The sequence below is a fragment of the Gadus chalcogrammus genome, chromosome 8 (assembly GCF_026213295.1).
Source record: "Gadus chalcogrammus isolate NIFS_2021 chromosome 8, NIFS_Gcha_1.0, whole genome shotgun sequence".
In the NCBI taxonomy this organism is placed as follows: domain Eukaryota; kingdom Metazoa; phylum Chordata; class Actinopteri; order Gadiformes; family Gadidae; genus Gadus; species Gadus chalcogrammus.
In genome coordinates this window covers 9,909,313-9,923,235 of record NC_079419.1, presented here as the reverse complement: position 1 = coordinate 9,923,235, position 13,923 = coordinate 9,909,313, and the positions used below count along the sequence as shown (strand labels likewise).

Genomic DNA, 13,923 nt, shown 5'->3' with positions numbered 1-13,923 from the left:
AATATATTCATAATGCAAGCAGTCTGGGAAAAAACTATCGATCATGTTGGATGGCTTTAAATTAATGATTCCAGGTATTCTGTGGGGAACGACGCAGCAGCAGAACATATTCAGTTGTTAATGATATGTGAACACCTGTTTATAATTAGTAATGTCTGCTGCTTCTATTGTTTGTGTCATTGTGTTTATTGTGTACATGTAAGGGACTGTTTTTCTATTGTTTATGTCCTTGTGTTTTTTGTCTTCATGTAAGGGACTTTCTGTTTGGTTAATAAAGCATAATGGTGACAAGAATACGTTAAGGGTTTTATTTAGGTTTGCATCACACCGGCTTAAACGCTTCCTAACACCATATTTTTGTAGCTTTTATTTTGACATGTGGTTCGAGCTTTTATTTTGACATTTAGACAGTATCCGACGGCGGAAGGAAGTGAATTTGAGCATGCGTAGGTTTCTGCACGTTGTGGGCAATGTTTTCCGAATGTGTTCTACACGTTGTATAGTTATTTAAAAAGAATACCTATATCGTAATTTTCCAAAGATTTTACAGGAAAAACGGACAGATTGTATTACGTCCATACATAGGGTTAAATAGAACGAGGGCAAGACGTTTAAAACTATTTGAGATCTCTTTTGCTCTAGAAGCATGGCCAATGTAGTGCAGATTATGGCTGGGAGCTATGAACAGATCATATTTGGTTACAAGGTTACCTGTGAATCGGAATCGGTAAGTGCAAGGATTGGAAACTTTCCTCGTTTTCTGTTTTGTTGAATACCTTGGCATCCGATGTTACAGCCGGTAGACCTATGATACTGGTCTGGAGTGGCCCTCAACTGTTTTTAACCTGGCACGACTTGCTTATATTGTTTATGTACGATTTAACGTAACAGTCCACCTTATAACCTTAGTTGACCTTATAATGACTAATACGATATAATTGTTCCACTTTGCAGGAATGGAAAGCCACTGCAGACTTCACACATCATGCCCATACACAGTCCATATCAGCTGTGGCAACTAGTGAAAGATTTGTTGTCACAGGCAGCAAAGATGAGACCATACAGTTATACGATTTGAAGAAAGGAGTTGAGCATGGAGCGTTGCTTCATCACGATGGTAAGAAATGAGTTTTATTGATAAACTATCATTTATTAATTGAATACATTTTTACTTGAGAAGTTGAGAATATTTAATTGTCATAACTTTGCAATTGCTTTTAAAATTGTAATTGAAAACAAAATATGTAAGAAAATTACAACAAGCTGTAGCCAGGGTCTCTTTGCATGATGCGCTACATGTGTGCTCTTCTCGCCCAGGAACCATCACATGTCTGGAGTTCTACGGTTCGTCCCACCTGCTGAGCGGAGCAGAGGACGGCCTCATCTGCGTGTGGAGCACCAAGAAGTGGGAGTGCCTGAAATCCATCCCTGCTCACCGGTACGTCGAGAACGAGGCCTTGTCAAGATCATAGAACAGACTTAACACTCGCCTCAAAAGACCAGTTTGCTGATTTAATACATTGAGCACATCGGTGGGGTCCTTTTTGTGTTGTTTCAAATCGATTAAACTGTCTAGAGTCAGAACTGTTTTCCCACTGCTCACTTTCGTACTAGCAAAGTGATGCTGTCATTGGTGGCACCCACTGTAAAGAAAATCTCATTACACGGATTGTATTGGAAATTGAAACTGGATTATATGAGACTCTATCCCACTGCCCCAACGATAAGATCAATGTGTTAAATCGATAACTTAAAAAAAAAAAAAAGTAATGCAACATTTTTAATCGATTCTACCAGAGGCAAGGTGACATCGCTATCCGTCCACCCCTCTGGTAAACTGGCGCTGTCAGTTGGTACAGACAAGACCCTCAGGTAAAGCCCATTGAACGTTTACAGAAGGATGGCCCTGAAGTCAAATAAATAATACAAACAATACATCAAATCAATTGTGAATTCTCCACTCTTTTATCTCGGTTAGGACGTGGAATTTGATTGATGGAAGAGCGGCCTTTATCAAAAACATCAAGATGAGTATGTTGCATCATATTGTTTCTAGTGATATCCCAAGCTGGATTGACATGCATGTTTTCATGTTTTCACGTCGTGTCTTTGCTGTGATATCACCAAGTCTGAGTGGCTGACCATAAAATTGCCACAAATAAATTGATAACGCCCTCCTCTAAATACAACCGTTACTTATGCTCGCTACATCCCCAAACTTAAGTCCTGTTTTACATGCTCATTAGTCATATTACTGAAACATACTCTTCAGCTAGGTCTTTAAAGCAACACGCCAACATGTTTCCTCTCTTTTCCCTTTTGTCAGTTGCACAAATTGTCCGCTGGTCCCCAGACGGGGATAAGTATGTGGTGGTGATCGATGAAAAAGTGGACATTTATGACTTGGCGACCGCTTCTCTGACTGGAACCATCACAAACCCCAAGAGGATCTCATCCATTAAGTTCATAACTGTACGTTTTCACTGTTATTTGGATTTTAAAAACTCAGTCTAATGATCTGTCATTTGACAGGATGGAATCCACTCTGTCCTAAGTAAGAGTCTAATGTTGTTATAATGGTTTCAATTGACATGGCTGTGTTGTCCGTGAAGCCGCTGTTGGACTGATGACTTACCTAGGGGGGGGGTATGCGCTTGGAGTAGAATATAAGATATAGCTATATAATATATATAATATAATAGTAGATAGATATATATATTATATATAACATATAATACGGTACAGATATATAAATATCAAACGCCCACATTATTACCGTCATTCATTCAAATGTTTCTTGTATTCATTTAGCAGACATCTTTGTCCATAACAAAGAATTAATTGAGAAATCAAATATTGTAATATGTACATTTATTTGTGACTGTATTTTGTTACCATTGCCCTGTAGAACTCCATCCTGGCTATTGCAGGAGACGATGAGAAGGTGAGGCTGTGTGACGTGGGAACGGAGCAGTGGCTCTGTGAATTCACCGCCCACGAAACAAGGTACATCCCGGGACAAAATTTCCAACCCTCAAATCAACAGACGAAGACACATTGCATTTTTTCCCTGTTGTACTGTCTGGGTGAATACAAACCACACCAGCTTTCTATGCATGTCTGTATAGAATCTATCCCTATGTATAAGGATTTTGCATGTGTCATCCATTAGTAAATGTAAACAAAACTGTAAATTTGTGTTTTTCAGAGTAAAAGCTGTTGACTGCTTCAGCGCAGAGGAGTATGTTGTCCTGGTCACGGCATCGAATGACGGATTCATCAAAATGTGGAAACTCGTAATTAGCGAGGTGATTATTCATTGGTTGTACAAGATATTTAGTGTAGAAAAATACATTGGTGACTTTAAAATGGAGCGCAAACATCACTGACCAACATATGTCACTGATGCTCACATGGACATTTCTGCACCGAACATCAATTTGTCACAAATAAAGTTTTGGGACTAATCTAGATAGCATTAGTCAAAATGTATATTATTAAGGTTTTTGTTCATGATCTTGACATGGGTATTAAAAGCCCAGCGACGTGGCAGAACATGTTGTTAACGTAGCGGTCTCTATCTGTGTTGTCGTGAAGGAGCTGAAGCCGCCTACTCTACTGGGTGAGGTGAACTCCACGGCCCGTCTCACCTGCATGGCCGTGTGGACGCCTGAGTTGATACTGGAAGCCAAGGAAGATCCAGAACCTGTGGTAACAGCAGCCGAAGGTACTTGAGAGACGCTGATCACTGACCTTTTTTTATCTTACAAAATGGATGCATATATGTAATTGGCTTTCTTTTTTTTTTTACCATTTTTAAAGTGGCAGAGCTCGCCAAGGAGATTACAAGGAGTAAGAGAGTTCGGATCGCAACTGACGCGGTTATTATTGAAGACGAGAGTCAGCCCAAGAAGAAGGCGAAAAAAGGCACCGGAAGGAAACAGAAAAAACAACCAAATGTTACAATTTGAACGTGTTTTTCTTTTATGTGTTTAAATAAACTTGTGTTCACCACTAGGTGGCGCTGGAGTACTCTTATGTTCCACAGTGTAGATCACATTTTTGACTCATTCTGCCGACTTTGTATAGTATATTTGTTACTCACAATTACCCTGATTTATATTAAAAGGAAGAAAACCAAAATCTTTGAAGTCAAATTTGCATGTTGAATTATTTTGCCGTCAAAACCTTTTACTAAGCTTTACGTTCTTGGCATAACCCGGAAGTACACATAATTTATATCATTCCCTTCCCTATGGATACAACCAGAGCGGCACAATACCTATTCCATAATGGCAATAGACTGGATAGGTTTTGGGTACGCAGCCTTGGTGGTTTCCGGGGGGGTCGTGGGCTTTATTAAAGCAGGTAAGTTAGGTCGTCCGAGATTTCATTTGTTACGTTCCATGCAGGAGAGCAAGCAGCAGGCTTGTTGCACCTCTATTGATACGATGGGTATTTTGCAACACAGGTAGTGTCGCCTCTCTTGTCGCCGGACTAGTCTTTGGAGTCTTGGCAGGATTTGGTGCTTATCTGACCTCTAGAAATTCCCAAAATGTATGGGTTTCACTTGGTGAGTTAACACAAAGTCTAAACTTCACATCGTAACATCTTCCCGCCGTTGTCTGCCAACCCTTTTAATAATGTTTCCTTCCCACTGCAAAACTAGGAATATCAGGAGCACTGGCTGTTGTGATGGGATTGAGGTTTTTCAACTCCTGGAAATTCATGCCTGCTGGGCTGATGGCCCTGACGAGGTACACTACTATTTATGCTGTCCGTCTTTGTTACTGAAATGCATACACATCCCAACAGATTCAAAATAATTCATAACAGCAGTACATTTTGTTCTAATGTATTTTCAGTCTATTGATGATGGGCAAGATTATGGTTGGAATGACCACAAGGCCACACCAAACCTGAAAACCGTGGTTTGTCATTGAAAGTAAGATGAATATCATTTGGGGGGAAATGAATGCAAGACCATCAACTATGTTCATATGACAACACAATTGACTGCTTATGAGTCATAAGCTTAGTTTACTTCCCAGATGCTGAATATATTTTGGTTCGGATAACAACAAATTGAAATGTTTTATTATATGAGACTGCTTTTTTACAGATATGAATAATAATTATATACTTTTTCTTGTCAATGCTAAAAATGTGTACAGTGATTCTTTTAACCGACTTTGTAAAAGGCCTTTCATGTATTCTATACCCGTTGGCTCTCAAAATTGTATTCCAGTATTGTCTACCATTCTTCTATAAATAAATGAATTCAAAATGAATCAAGAATTTTCTGTGCGTTTATTCATCATAGTGCATATGGACCTCTCCCCTCAACCTCTGAGTGTAGCATCCTAAGGCTACCTGCTAGCGGTTATGATTGCCACCGTACTTGGCGGACCAGTCTACTCGCCCGAACACTGTTCCGACGCATGGCTTCTTGGACAGAAAGACAGCCCTCTCAGCCCTGGGTACGGGAGGTTTTGCGTTCACAGTTCTCCTCCATCCGTCGCCGTCTGAGCAGATAACATCAGGAGGCAGGAGATGGTCATGGTCCAATGGAAAGATATGGAGCTTAAGGTCATCTAACAATGTTTAGGAACCAACCCATGGATGTGGTGAAGTTGTATAATTTGGTCATTATAAATGAATACGTACGTTTTTGTGTAGGACTACAGTTTATTCCATGACATGACTCCAGTCCATATACATTTGGAAACAGATTTTGAGGTTTGGTGTCAATTGACCCTAAGATGAGACCCTTTGAGAAACGCCCTCCTTACGAGAGTTTTGTGTGGGAATGCAAAAATTGTAATTGTTATTTAAAAAGGATTGCAATCACAGATTTAAAAGTCACAGCGAAGTGATTGAACGTGCATCACTGATCTTAGGTCTGCCTACCCAAGCATCCCTAATGAGGGAAAGTGATCTGGGGCCTGTTCTGGCCTGGCTCATTAGTGGACATGCGATCCCCTCGGTCCTCCCGTGCTTAATACTTGCCTGATCTCATCAATTAAACATGAAGAGACAATATGTTCTTTTTGTGTCCCTGCTAAGTTAACATGAATAATACACCTATTCCTCTGTAGAGTACATTGTGATTTGCCTCGGCTCATTAAAAAAGTCATTAAAACTCATCCCTTCTCACGGTATGGGCTTGTCTTTCGTTGTCCTTGTGTGTGTGATGTAATTAGTGGCGTAGTTCACAAACACCATGTTGTTGGATGGCCGGTATTCATTCCATTATTTTTCTCGATGACTTTTGCATTGGAGAAACTGCGAGAGAGTACTCTCACTCTTCGCTGCACTTTGTGGTCGGTGAACAAGAAAGTCTGTACAAGCTTTGCCCAATTGATGAGAGGAAAGTGAACCCATTTAGATGACCTGTTGATAGGAGCTATCAGGAGTGATCAATCCTTGTTTGAAATGTAAAGATGGCCGTTTAACACATATAGCTATTCAATGACCACCCACATATTGTATAGTATATTCACAAAACATTTGTATTCATTTGTCCAGCAATTTAAATATTTATGATTGTCAACTCTGTACGAATGTGCATCAAGTGAGCAGCCATGACAATCTGACACTAAACATCATGATGTCAGGGGAGTCTGATTCTCCCATCAAACACTACTTACCTTTGGAAGAGGTGTGTTCTGACTCCTGGCACGCAGCGATGCCCAATGTTCTGTCCCAGATGTTTCCTTCAATTGTTTGATGTCCGGTAAAAGGATTTACTCCTGCACACAAAACCCCCACACACACACGCACACGCACACACACACACACACACACACACACACACACACACACACACACACACAAATTAAAAGGGCCACCACCCCAAGAAGACGCTCTCTGTCTGTCTGGGATTTGTTGAAGAAGCTGCTGAATCTGCGAGGCTGTACCTCATATGTTTGCTGCACCCCATTACATTTAATGATGTGGGCTTTTAGGATGGTTTCTTTGCAGTAAACATTCTGCATTTCATATGCCACCACACCAATGCTTTCCACCTGTTGCATTTTAGATTGCTTTTCCAACTCTGTGCTGCTCACCAGTCATCTTCCCAGTGATGTTAACATGGTTATTAGTCCTACGGGTTTACCTTACTAACTAAAATCATCCTCTACGAAGGAAGCTGGGGCCTGCTGGAATATCCTTCCCAGAAGTGTTTTCTTTCAGAGCCTGTCCAGTGTCATATCCCCTGGTGTATATGTTCCGCTTTCAGTTTTAAGTGCAATTTCCTTTTCCAGGAAAACTCTTTCTCTCTGCTTCTGCCATATTTGAGGGGGCCACACTAGCGACCATGCTCCTGTGGCCTTCATACTCCCAGAGATCTACTAGGTTTTTCAAAGTCAGACTCTTAAGTAGATTTATAGAAGTAGGGTGGATGGGGGCGGGCTCACCAGGAACGTATCGGGAATGGCGAAGGTAGTGCTGCTTGGCCGAGGAGATGATGAAGTCCGCTCTGTTTGGCCTGCTGCTTTTTGGTGGTTGGGTTACACAGTTGTTTTCACTCTGATTCTTCGTCTCTGCTGATCTGTTCAACATTATAAACAGATTAAGAATAAAATTGTATTATATTTAAACCTTTTTTTAATGCAATTTTGCAATAATGCAACTGTTTTTTCGATGCATGTTTTTGATGTGTAGGCAGGGACTAGTCATCTTGTGCAAGGATGCCGGTCTGCAGGTATAAATCGACTCAATCGATTTAGACAGGGGTACAATATAGTCACTGACTTATGGGCTGTGTGTTCAATGACGAGCCATTACAGTCGACCAGAGCCTTTATAAAACCCCGCCCCTTTCGATACGAAGCAGAAAGCTGTTTCTCACTGGAAGTTGCAGTCGCTGAGTGGCCTCTGTGTACAGCGATAGAGGCTGGGTGGTTTAGAGTTGGAAGCTGCATCCTCAGTGTCATCGCAGCCTTCAGTGGCTCGGACCGATGTCCCTCCTCGAAGCCTGCACCCGCTTCTGGGTCCATTCCTCTGCTTCTTCCATACCTGTTGAGCAGTCCCATAGAAATCCCATTTTTTTCCATATAAAAATAGGAGTATTACCTTATTTTAATGTATGGGATTTCATAGTTAAGATTGCATTTGATAATTTATGATTTAACCACTGAAAATACATTAACAAATATTCAGAAAACAGAAGAATACTTGCATTGGAAGACAAAGGTACATCCCAAAAAACATTGACGATGGCAACTAGGACCAAATGAGCTCACTGATTGGCTGGTTGTTCCCAGGCTTAGCGGTTGAAGCTGCGGCGGTGAGGAGTGGGCAGCCGTGGGAGAGCCGTGGTCCTTGCCGGTCAGAAGGGTTAACCAGTCCTGGGCCGGGTGGGTCTGCTTCTCACAGAGTGCTGGTAGATGGAGATGGTCCTCACAGAGAGACAGAGGCTTTCGGGCCTTAGCATGGGCCTGGTGCTTCTCCAGGTACCTGGAAGGAGGGCCCAGCTCCTGGCCCACGTGGAAGTAGGGGTGCCGCAGAGCCTGGGGAGTTTAGACATGGTATCCATGTCAAGTTGAAGCATGAATACCGTATATCCAGAGACATTTTGTTTTGTTGTTCTTTTTTTTGTTTGATGATCTTTTCCTACTAAAAGTAACAACCAATCGTGACCTCACCATCTGTCAAGTGATTGACTATACAGACAATATTATAGAGCAAAACATTCATGGTTTTTCTATTGAGATGTCGTTTGCAAGTAATAAGTCACGCCAGCATAATCCTTTTTAATTCTATGTGATCCCGACCCAATAAGTTGTTTTCCAGTGTTACCTGGCTAGCAGATGGCCTTTTGCAAGGGTCCCATTGCAGCATGTTCTCCATGAGAGTGATGCCTTCATGGCAGGCATTGGGCACCAGACATCTAAGGCTAGTGGAGACGCACTTTGGTAAGCAAAAGTTCAATGAAGTAGCCAGGTTGAAGCCCTCTGGCCAGTCCGACTAGTGTGGAAAGGAAAAATAAATAGATAATACAAACAATCTCAAACGGCAGAATGACTTTCTCTGGCAAAGTGGAAGTGGCAAAGCTCTGTATATTATATTAAATCTATGATTAACAACTTCACAAGTATTTCTTTAACTCTTTTTACCTTTTACCTAACTAGATATCAGCGCTTTGCTATAGCAAATTGCTATTATCAATTATTTCTCGTGTGAGATGTGCGTATAATGGACGTTGGTTGCGTACACCAGCGTCTCATCGTCCTCACCAACCTTCTTCCACGTCCCCAGCACCTGGCAGATCTTGAAGACCTCGTCCACCTCGCTGGTGCCGGGGAACAGGGGCCTGAGGGTATAGAGCTCAGCCACGATGCAGCCCACGGCCCACAGGTCGATGGGGGAGCTGTAGGAGGGGGACCTCAGCAGGACCTCCGGGGCGCGGTACCTGCTCAGCAGACACAAGGTCACAAAAGTGAAAGTCAAGGTCAAATGTATTTGTATAGCACAGTATCATACACAGAGGTTATTCAAAGTGCTTTAAAATAAATACAATTAAATAGAATGAAATATATATATAAATCAAAAATATATACGTATATATATTTTCAAGTAACAACAGAATATTTTTAAAAAAAGATTAATTGAAAGCCAGAGAAAATAAATGGGGTTTTAATTTATTTTGAAAAGAAGTAACAGTTGCAGTAGATTTGATTTCTGTTGGTAGTTGGTTCCAACAGTGGAAAAATTAGAACATATCAATCCTGACAAATGATGACATAAGAAGGCCAAATAAATCCCCATTTTGCAGATGCAAAAGTTGTATAACAAACCCTAGACAAGATCAGTGGTAACAAGTTGCAGATAACGACATGAGGAGGCAAAATAAAGCCAGAATATGCAGCTACAAAGATGTACAACGAACACCAAACCAGTTATATGTTCTGGGTCATTACGAAAACAGGAGACACAGTTTGACTCCTCACTGGGTTCTGTCTATCTTTTAAGTCTAGAGGTTTTCAAACTTTACAGACCATGTAACACCCAGGACCAAACCAAACCGCCCAAGTAACACCTACCAAGTCACCGTCAAAAGACGCCACAGAGAATCAGGCCAGGACACTTATTGTTGTTCATTTAGACATTTACATTTGTTCTCTAGGCTGCCAATAATTTCGGCATGACTAGTCCCTGCCTACACACCAAAAACATGCACCTAAAAAACATAGCTATAACAAAAAATTGCATTGAATAAAACGGCTACAAACTATAACAACAAATATTTTTTAATCTGTTTATAATGTTGAACAGATCAGCACAGAATAAGCATCAGAGTAAAAAACAGCTCTATAACCCAACCACCAAAAAGCAGCAGGCCATACAGAACAGACTTCACCATCTCCTCGGCCATTGAGTCCAGTGTTGGTCCTTGCTGAAGAGATTCTCACCATCTTGTAGAGACGTATTCTGTGTACGGCTGTAGGGATCGGAGCTCCCGGGCAAGGCCAAAATCTGCTATTTTAACCATCTCTGTTCCTGTACACAGCAGGTTCTCTGGTTTAAGGTCACGGTGGAAATAGCCTAGGGGAAAACATAAAACCAACCCGCATCAAACGTTCATAGGAAAAACAAGATTATTTTACTTGATATAACACAATCAGGTCAATCACTAAACTCAAACTTCAGGAACATCACCAAACCCAGAAGCCGTCACAAGTTTTGCAATATTCTTTGACGGTGCCGTTTGGGATGTGATGTTCCCGGACCCCATGTCCTTTGTCACGGCCCGGCTCTTGGCCATAACAAATAGGGAGACACACCAAGGTTTAAATGCAAAAGTAATCATAATTTATTGATAAACAAAAGGTAACCAAAAATAATGGTTTAACAAAAGTCAACTGATGTCTGGAGAGGGAGAGAGCCATGGGCAGACTGGTGAGCCTTATATCTGCCACACACTGATTGGGCTGATTGTGTAGCTCCGCCCACCATGAACCACCTTAAAGGAGAAGTTATACACAGATAGCCAGAGGGCCGTCACACCTCCCAAAGAGGACTTGTTATGGCCTGTCCTTCAACAGAGATAGGGATGTTTCTGAGGCCTGCTTTTTAACATTGGGACACTCTTTAGGGAGAACCTAATCCCAGTACCATTTGTGCATTGGTTTGCATTCGATGACTCCCCTGACACATGCTGTCACATGCATAACTTCTTATTGGCCAATCATCATTATATTGTCACCTGGTGTTATAGCGACACACCTGTCCTCAACTTATGGAATCTGAATTGAAGGGCCGTTTACTCAGGACTGTTTTTAAAAACGGTAATGCCTTTATAACTACTATTTGCGCAACATTTTTTGTGACAACTGCAAGTAGCAGTTACTCTGTGTTCACACCAAACGCGACGGGGCGACAGGATCCCATACAAAGTGAACGTATAGACGCGTTTCGGGCGAATTTTTCGCGAGAGAAAACGGACGACAAGTTTTGATTTGTCGCGCCACACTTTTGCCGTGCACAGGTGAGCGTGTTCACGAGAATTTGTCGCGCGAAAAATTTGCTCGAGTTCAAATATTTGAACTTTGACGCGAATTTCACGCGATGATGCGTGATGACAGCCAATCAGCGTTCAACAGCGTGGCCACTGAGTCACATGTGCAACGTAACAGCCAATCAGCGTTCAACCGTCAAACTCAGTGCAGTGCAGTCCGGGGTGAACTGCAGCATGGAGGAGAAAGTGAATGTTGCTGTTTGCGACTCCCGGAGCTCTATATAATATAATAGCATATAATATAATATTTGTATGCATAATATCACAGCCAAAAGCTCTGTGCGCCTCCGGATGGCCATAGCGTGGGGAGCTCTCATAGGGATTGGGCTTCTCGGGGTTTGTTTACCGGTGTTGCTATTTTTCCGGTCTTGTGTGTTCCAACGGTTTATTAATCTCTGTCTATTCAATACTTCATTCACTGCCTCTTCCGTGGTCATTACAATATTATGAATATACTGCGTCGGGTCCTCCGACGTCTCTCCCTCTTCCACAAAAGGTAAAGACATGCAATGGTGGTTATCTTGTTGTGGCGCGACAAATTCGACAAAACTTGCACAGCGACAGATTATGATGTGTGGCGCGACAAAACTTCCGCGACAACGCGAATGGGCGAAAAATTTCGCGTTTGGTGTGAACACAGTTAGAAAATATTTCTGAGACGCGCTGTTGCTGTAGTCAGCTATGTTCATTGTAGACACCTAATGTACTTTTTCCATTCCATTCAAACATTTCCTTTACGTTCATTACGCTGGACAAGGATTCCTCCGGATCAGATAAGAAAGGTGTGTGGGGAAAACTATGATGCCCAAATGTTCTGACAAATTATAAATTCTTTGGTTGAGATGGTCACCTACCTACCTACCGTTTTTGTGAATAAAAGACAGCCCTTGTAAGATCTGAAATGTCATGTTCCTGACAACTGACTCTGGAAACAACTTGTTCCTGTGAAAATGGAAGACCAACCCAAGGTTACTCAATCCGAGGTCTAAATTGTGTACAGACCAACTCTCAAGGAACTTTAAATAAGCATGCAAGTCGTTGGTATTCGAATGTCATGGGCATGCAACATAGCTTACCTGGCTTTAATGAGCTGAAGAAGGTTTTCTTTCATATATTCAAAGACAAAGTACAGAAAGTCATTTTCTTGAATGATTTCTTTTAATTTGACCACGTTGGAATGTCTCAGCTTCTGCAGCGACTGAAAAAAATAAAACTGCCAATCAAACAAAGACCTAGCACATAATGCAATGCCTGAAAGCAAAAAGGTCTATGTTTTGTATGGTAATATTGTGTTTGTATTCAACCTCTTACCTTAACCTCTCTGAGATTCACACACTCATCCCAAGAATAGAATTTTCTTTTCATTCTACAGTAGAAAAACAATACAATAGCATTAGTGTGTGTGTGTGTGACTGTGTGTGTGTGTGTGTGTGTGTGTGTGTGTGTGTGTGTGTGTGTGTGTGTGTGTGTGTGTGTGTGTGTGTGTGTGTGTGTGTGTGTGTGTATGTGTTTGTGTGTGTGAAGATATATATACATTATACCGATGAGTACCAATGATGATAATTACATTCGGTACTGTCATCTTCTGTATGTAAGTGAGGCCAACAATTCTTTAAAACCTTTATAAGTCCCATCTGACTTGCAGTATGTTCCCCCCCCCGCCCCTTTCAGCAGCAACATGACGCGTTCCACTTTCACTCCTCTCTCTGTCATCACCAGTGTCACCTTTCACAATAGCCTTCCATTTACAGCACCTGGTCCGAGCCTCTGGCCACCATTCATTATTAACCGGAGGCTTTGGGTCAATTTGACTTATCATAAGCTGCTGATGAATGAGGGACACTACCGACACACAGGCTGCTCGTAAAGAAAAACAACAACACACACACACACACGAAAAGCCAGAAGATGACCCACTGCATGTTATCGAATCCATCCTTCACAGAAAAGAAATGGTAAATGGTAAATGGATTGCATTTTTTTTCGCACTTTCATCCAAAGCGCTTTACAATAGAACATTCATCCATTCAAGCACACATTCACACAGCGACGGCGGAGTCAACCATGCAAGGCGACAGCCAGCTCGTCGGGAGCAGTCAGGGTGAAGGGGTGTTGCTCAGGGACACCTCGACACTCAGCTAGGAGGAGCCGGGGATCGAACTAGCAGCCTTACGGTTACCAGCCAACCCGCTCTACCTCTTGAGCTTCTAGAAAGAGAAAAGAAACCGTGAGGGAGGAACCCACCTCTTAATGGCCACCAACTCCCCAGAGTCGTGGCTCTTGCCCAGGAGCACGCTGCCAAAGGTCCCGTCGCCCAGCTGCCTGGTGACGGTGTAGCGCTTCATCGTCCCACACTGCAGCGATGATCCCTGGGAGAAGAGCTCCACCATCAGAGTCAGT

At 42.1% G+C, this 13,923-nt stretch overlaps 3 protein-coding genes and 1 long non-coding RNA gene across 4 annotated transcripts; 2 read left to right on the top strand and 2 right to left on the bottom strand.

Moving 5' to 3' along the window:
- Positions 1–414: 414 nt before the first annotated feature.
- Positions 415–4,149, top strand: pak1ip1 (PAK1 interacting protein 1). Its single transcript, XM_056597533.1, has 10 exons — positions 415–727; positions 955–1,117; positions 1,318–1,438; positions 1,798–1,872; positions 1,979–2,031; positions 2,327–2,472; positions 2,909–3,006; positions 3,209–3,308; positions 3,598–3,727; positions 3,823–4,149. The coding sequence occupies exons 1-10, from the start codon at positions 647–649 to the stop codon at positions 3,969–3,971; spliced, it is 1,116 nt and encodes a 371-aa protein (XP_056453508.1). The 5' UTR covers positions 415–646; the 3' UTR covers positions 3,972–4,149.
- A 52-nt stretch (positions 4,150–4,201) lies between these two features.
- LOC130388166 (transmembrane protein 14C-like) lies at positions 4,202–5,281 on the top strand. Its single transcript, XM_056597534.1, has 4 exons — positions 4,202–4,368; positions 4,472–4,573; positions 4,670–4,757; positions 4,866–5,281. The coding sequence occupies exons 1-4, from the start codon at positions 4,293–4,295 to the stop codon at positions 4,921–4,923; spliced, it is 324 nt and encodes a 107-aa protein (XP_056453509.1). The 5' UTR covers positions 4,202–4,292; the 3' UTR covers positions 4,924–5,281.
- A 55-nt stretch (positions 5,282–5,336) lies between these two features.
- LOC130387722 (uncharacterized) lies at positions 5,337–7,538 on the bottom strand. Its single transcript, XR_008896344.1, has 3 exons — positions 7,422–7,538; positions 6,651–6,752; positions 5,337–5,525 (listed from the first exon to the last, which is right to left on the bottom strand). It is a non-coding gene; the product is annotated as an uncharacterized LOC130387722 (long non-coding RNA).
- A 312-nt stretch (positions 7,539–7,850) lies between these two features.
- Positions 7,851–13,910, bottom strand: LOC130387252 (serine/threonine-protein kinase MAK-like). Its single transcript, XM_056596270.1, has 9 exons — positions 13,768–13,910; positions 12,835–12,889; positions 12,600–12,721; positions 12,386–12,465; positions 10,418–10,550; positions 9,246–9,417; positions 8,805–8,972; positions 8,249–8,515; positions 7,851–7,880 (listed from the first exon to the last, which is right to left on the bottom strand). Exons 1-9 carry the CDS (start codon positions 13,866–13,868, stop codon positions 7,851–7,853), a joined length of 1,128 nt encoding a protein of 375 aa, XP_056452245.1. The 5' UTR covers positions 13,869–13,910.
- Between the last annotated feature and the right edge of the window lie 13 nt (positions 13,911–13,923).

What these genes read in the sequence shown, in the direction of transcription:
- pak1ip1 (XM_056597533.1), top strand. Translation starts at nt 647, where the DNA reads ATGGCCAATGTAGTGCAGATTATGGCTGGGAGCTATGAACAGATCATA. An exon ending in AAATCCATCCCTGCTCACCG is followed by an intron (nt 1,439 to 1,797) that starts GTACGTCGAGAA and finishes CGATTCTACCAG; the next exon opens with AGGCAAGGTGACATCGCTAT. An exon ending in TATCAAAAACATCAAGATGA is followed by an intron (nt 2,032 to 2,326) that starts GTATGTTGCATC and finishes CCCTTTTGTCAG; the next exon opens with TTGCACAAATTGTCCGCTGG.
- LOC130388166 (XM_056597534.1), top strand. Translation starts at nt 4,293, where the DNA reads ATGGCAATAGACTGGATAGGTTTTGGGTACGCAGCCTTGGTGGTTTCC. An exon ending in AAATGTATGGGTTTCACTTG is followed by an intron (nt 4,574 to 4,669) that starts GTGAGTTAACAC and finishes CTGCAAAACTAG; the next exon opens with GAATATCAGGAGCACTGGCT. An exon ending in GGGCTGATGGCCCTGACGAG is followed by an intron (nt 4,758 to 4,865) that starts GTACACTACTAT and finishes ATGTATTTTCAG; the next exon opens with TCTATTGATGATGGGCAAGA.
- LOC130387252 (XM_056596270.1), bottom strand. Translation starts at nt 13,868, where the DNA reads ATGAAGCGCTACACCGTCACCAGGCAGCTGGGCGACGGGACCTTTGGC. An exon ending in CTTCAGCTCATTAAAGCCAG is followed by an intron (nt 12,466 to 12,599) that starts GTAAGCTATGTT and finishes CCATTTTCACAG; the next exon opens with GAACAAGTTGTTTCCAGAGT. An exon ending in TGGGAACAACCAGCCAATCA is followed by an intron (nt 7,881 to 8,248) that starts GTGAGCTCATTT and finishes CGCTGTACACAG; the next exon opens with AGGCCACTCAGCGACTGCAA.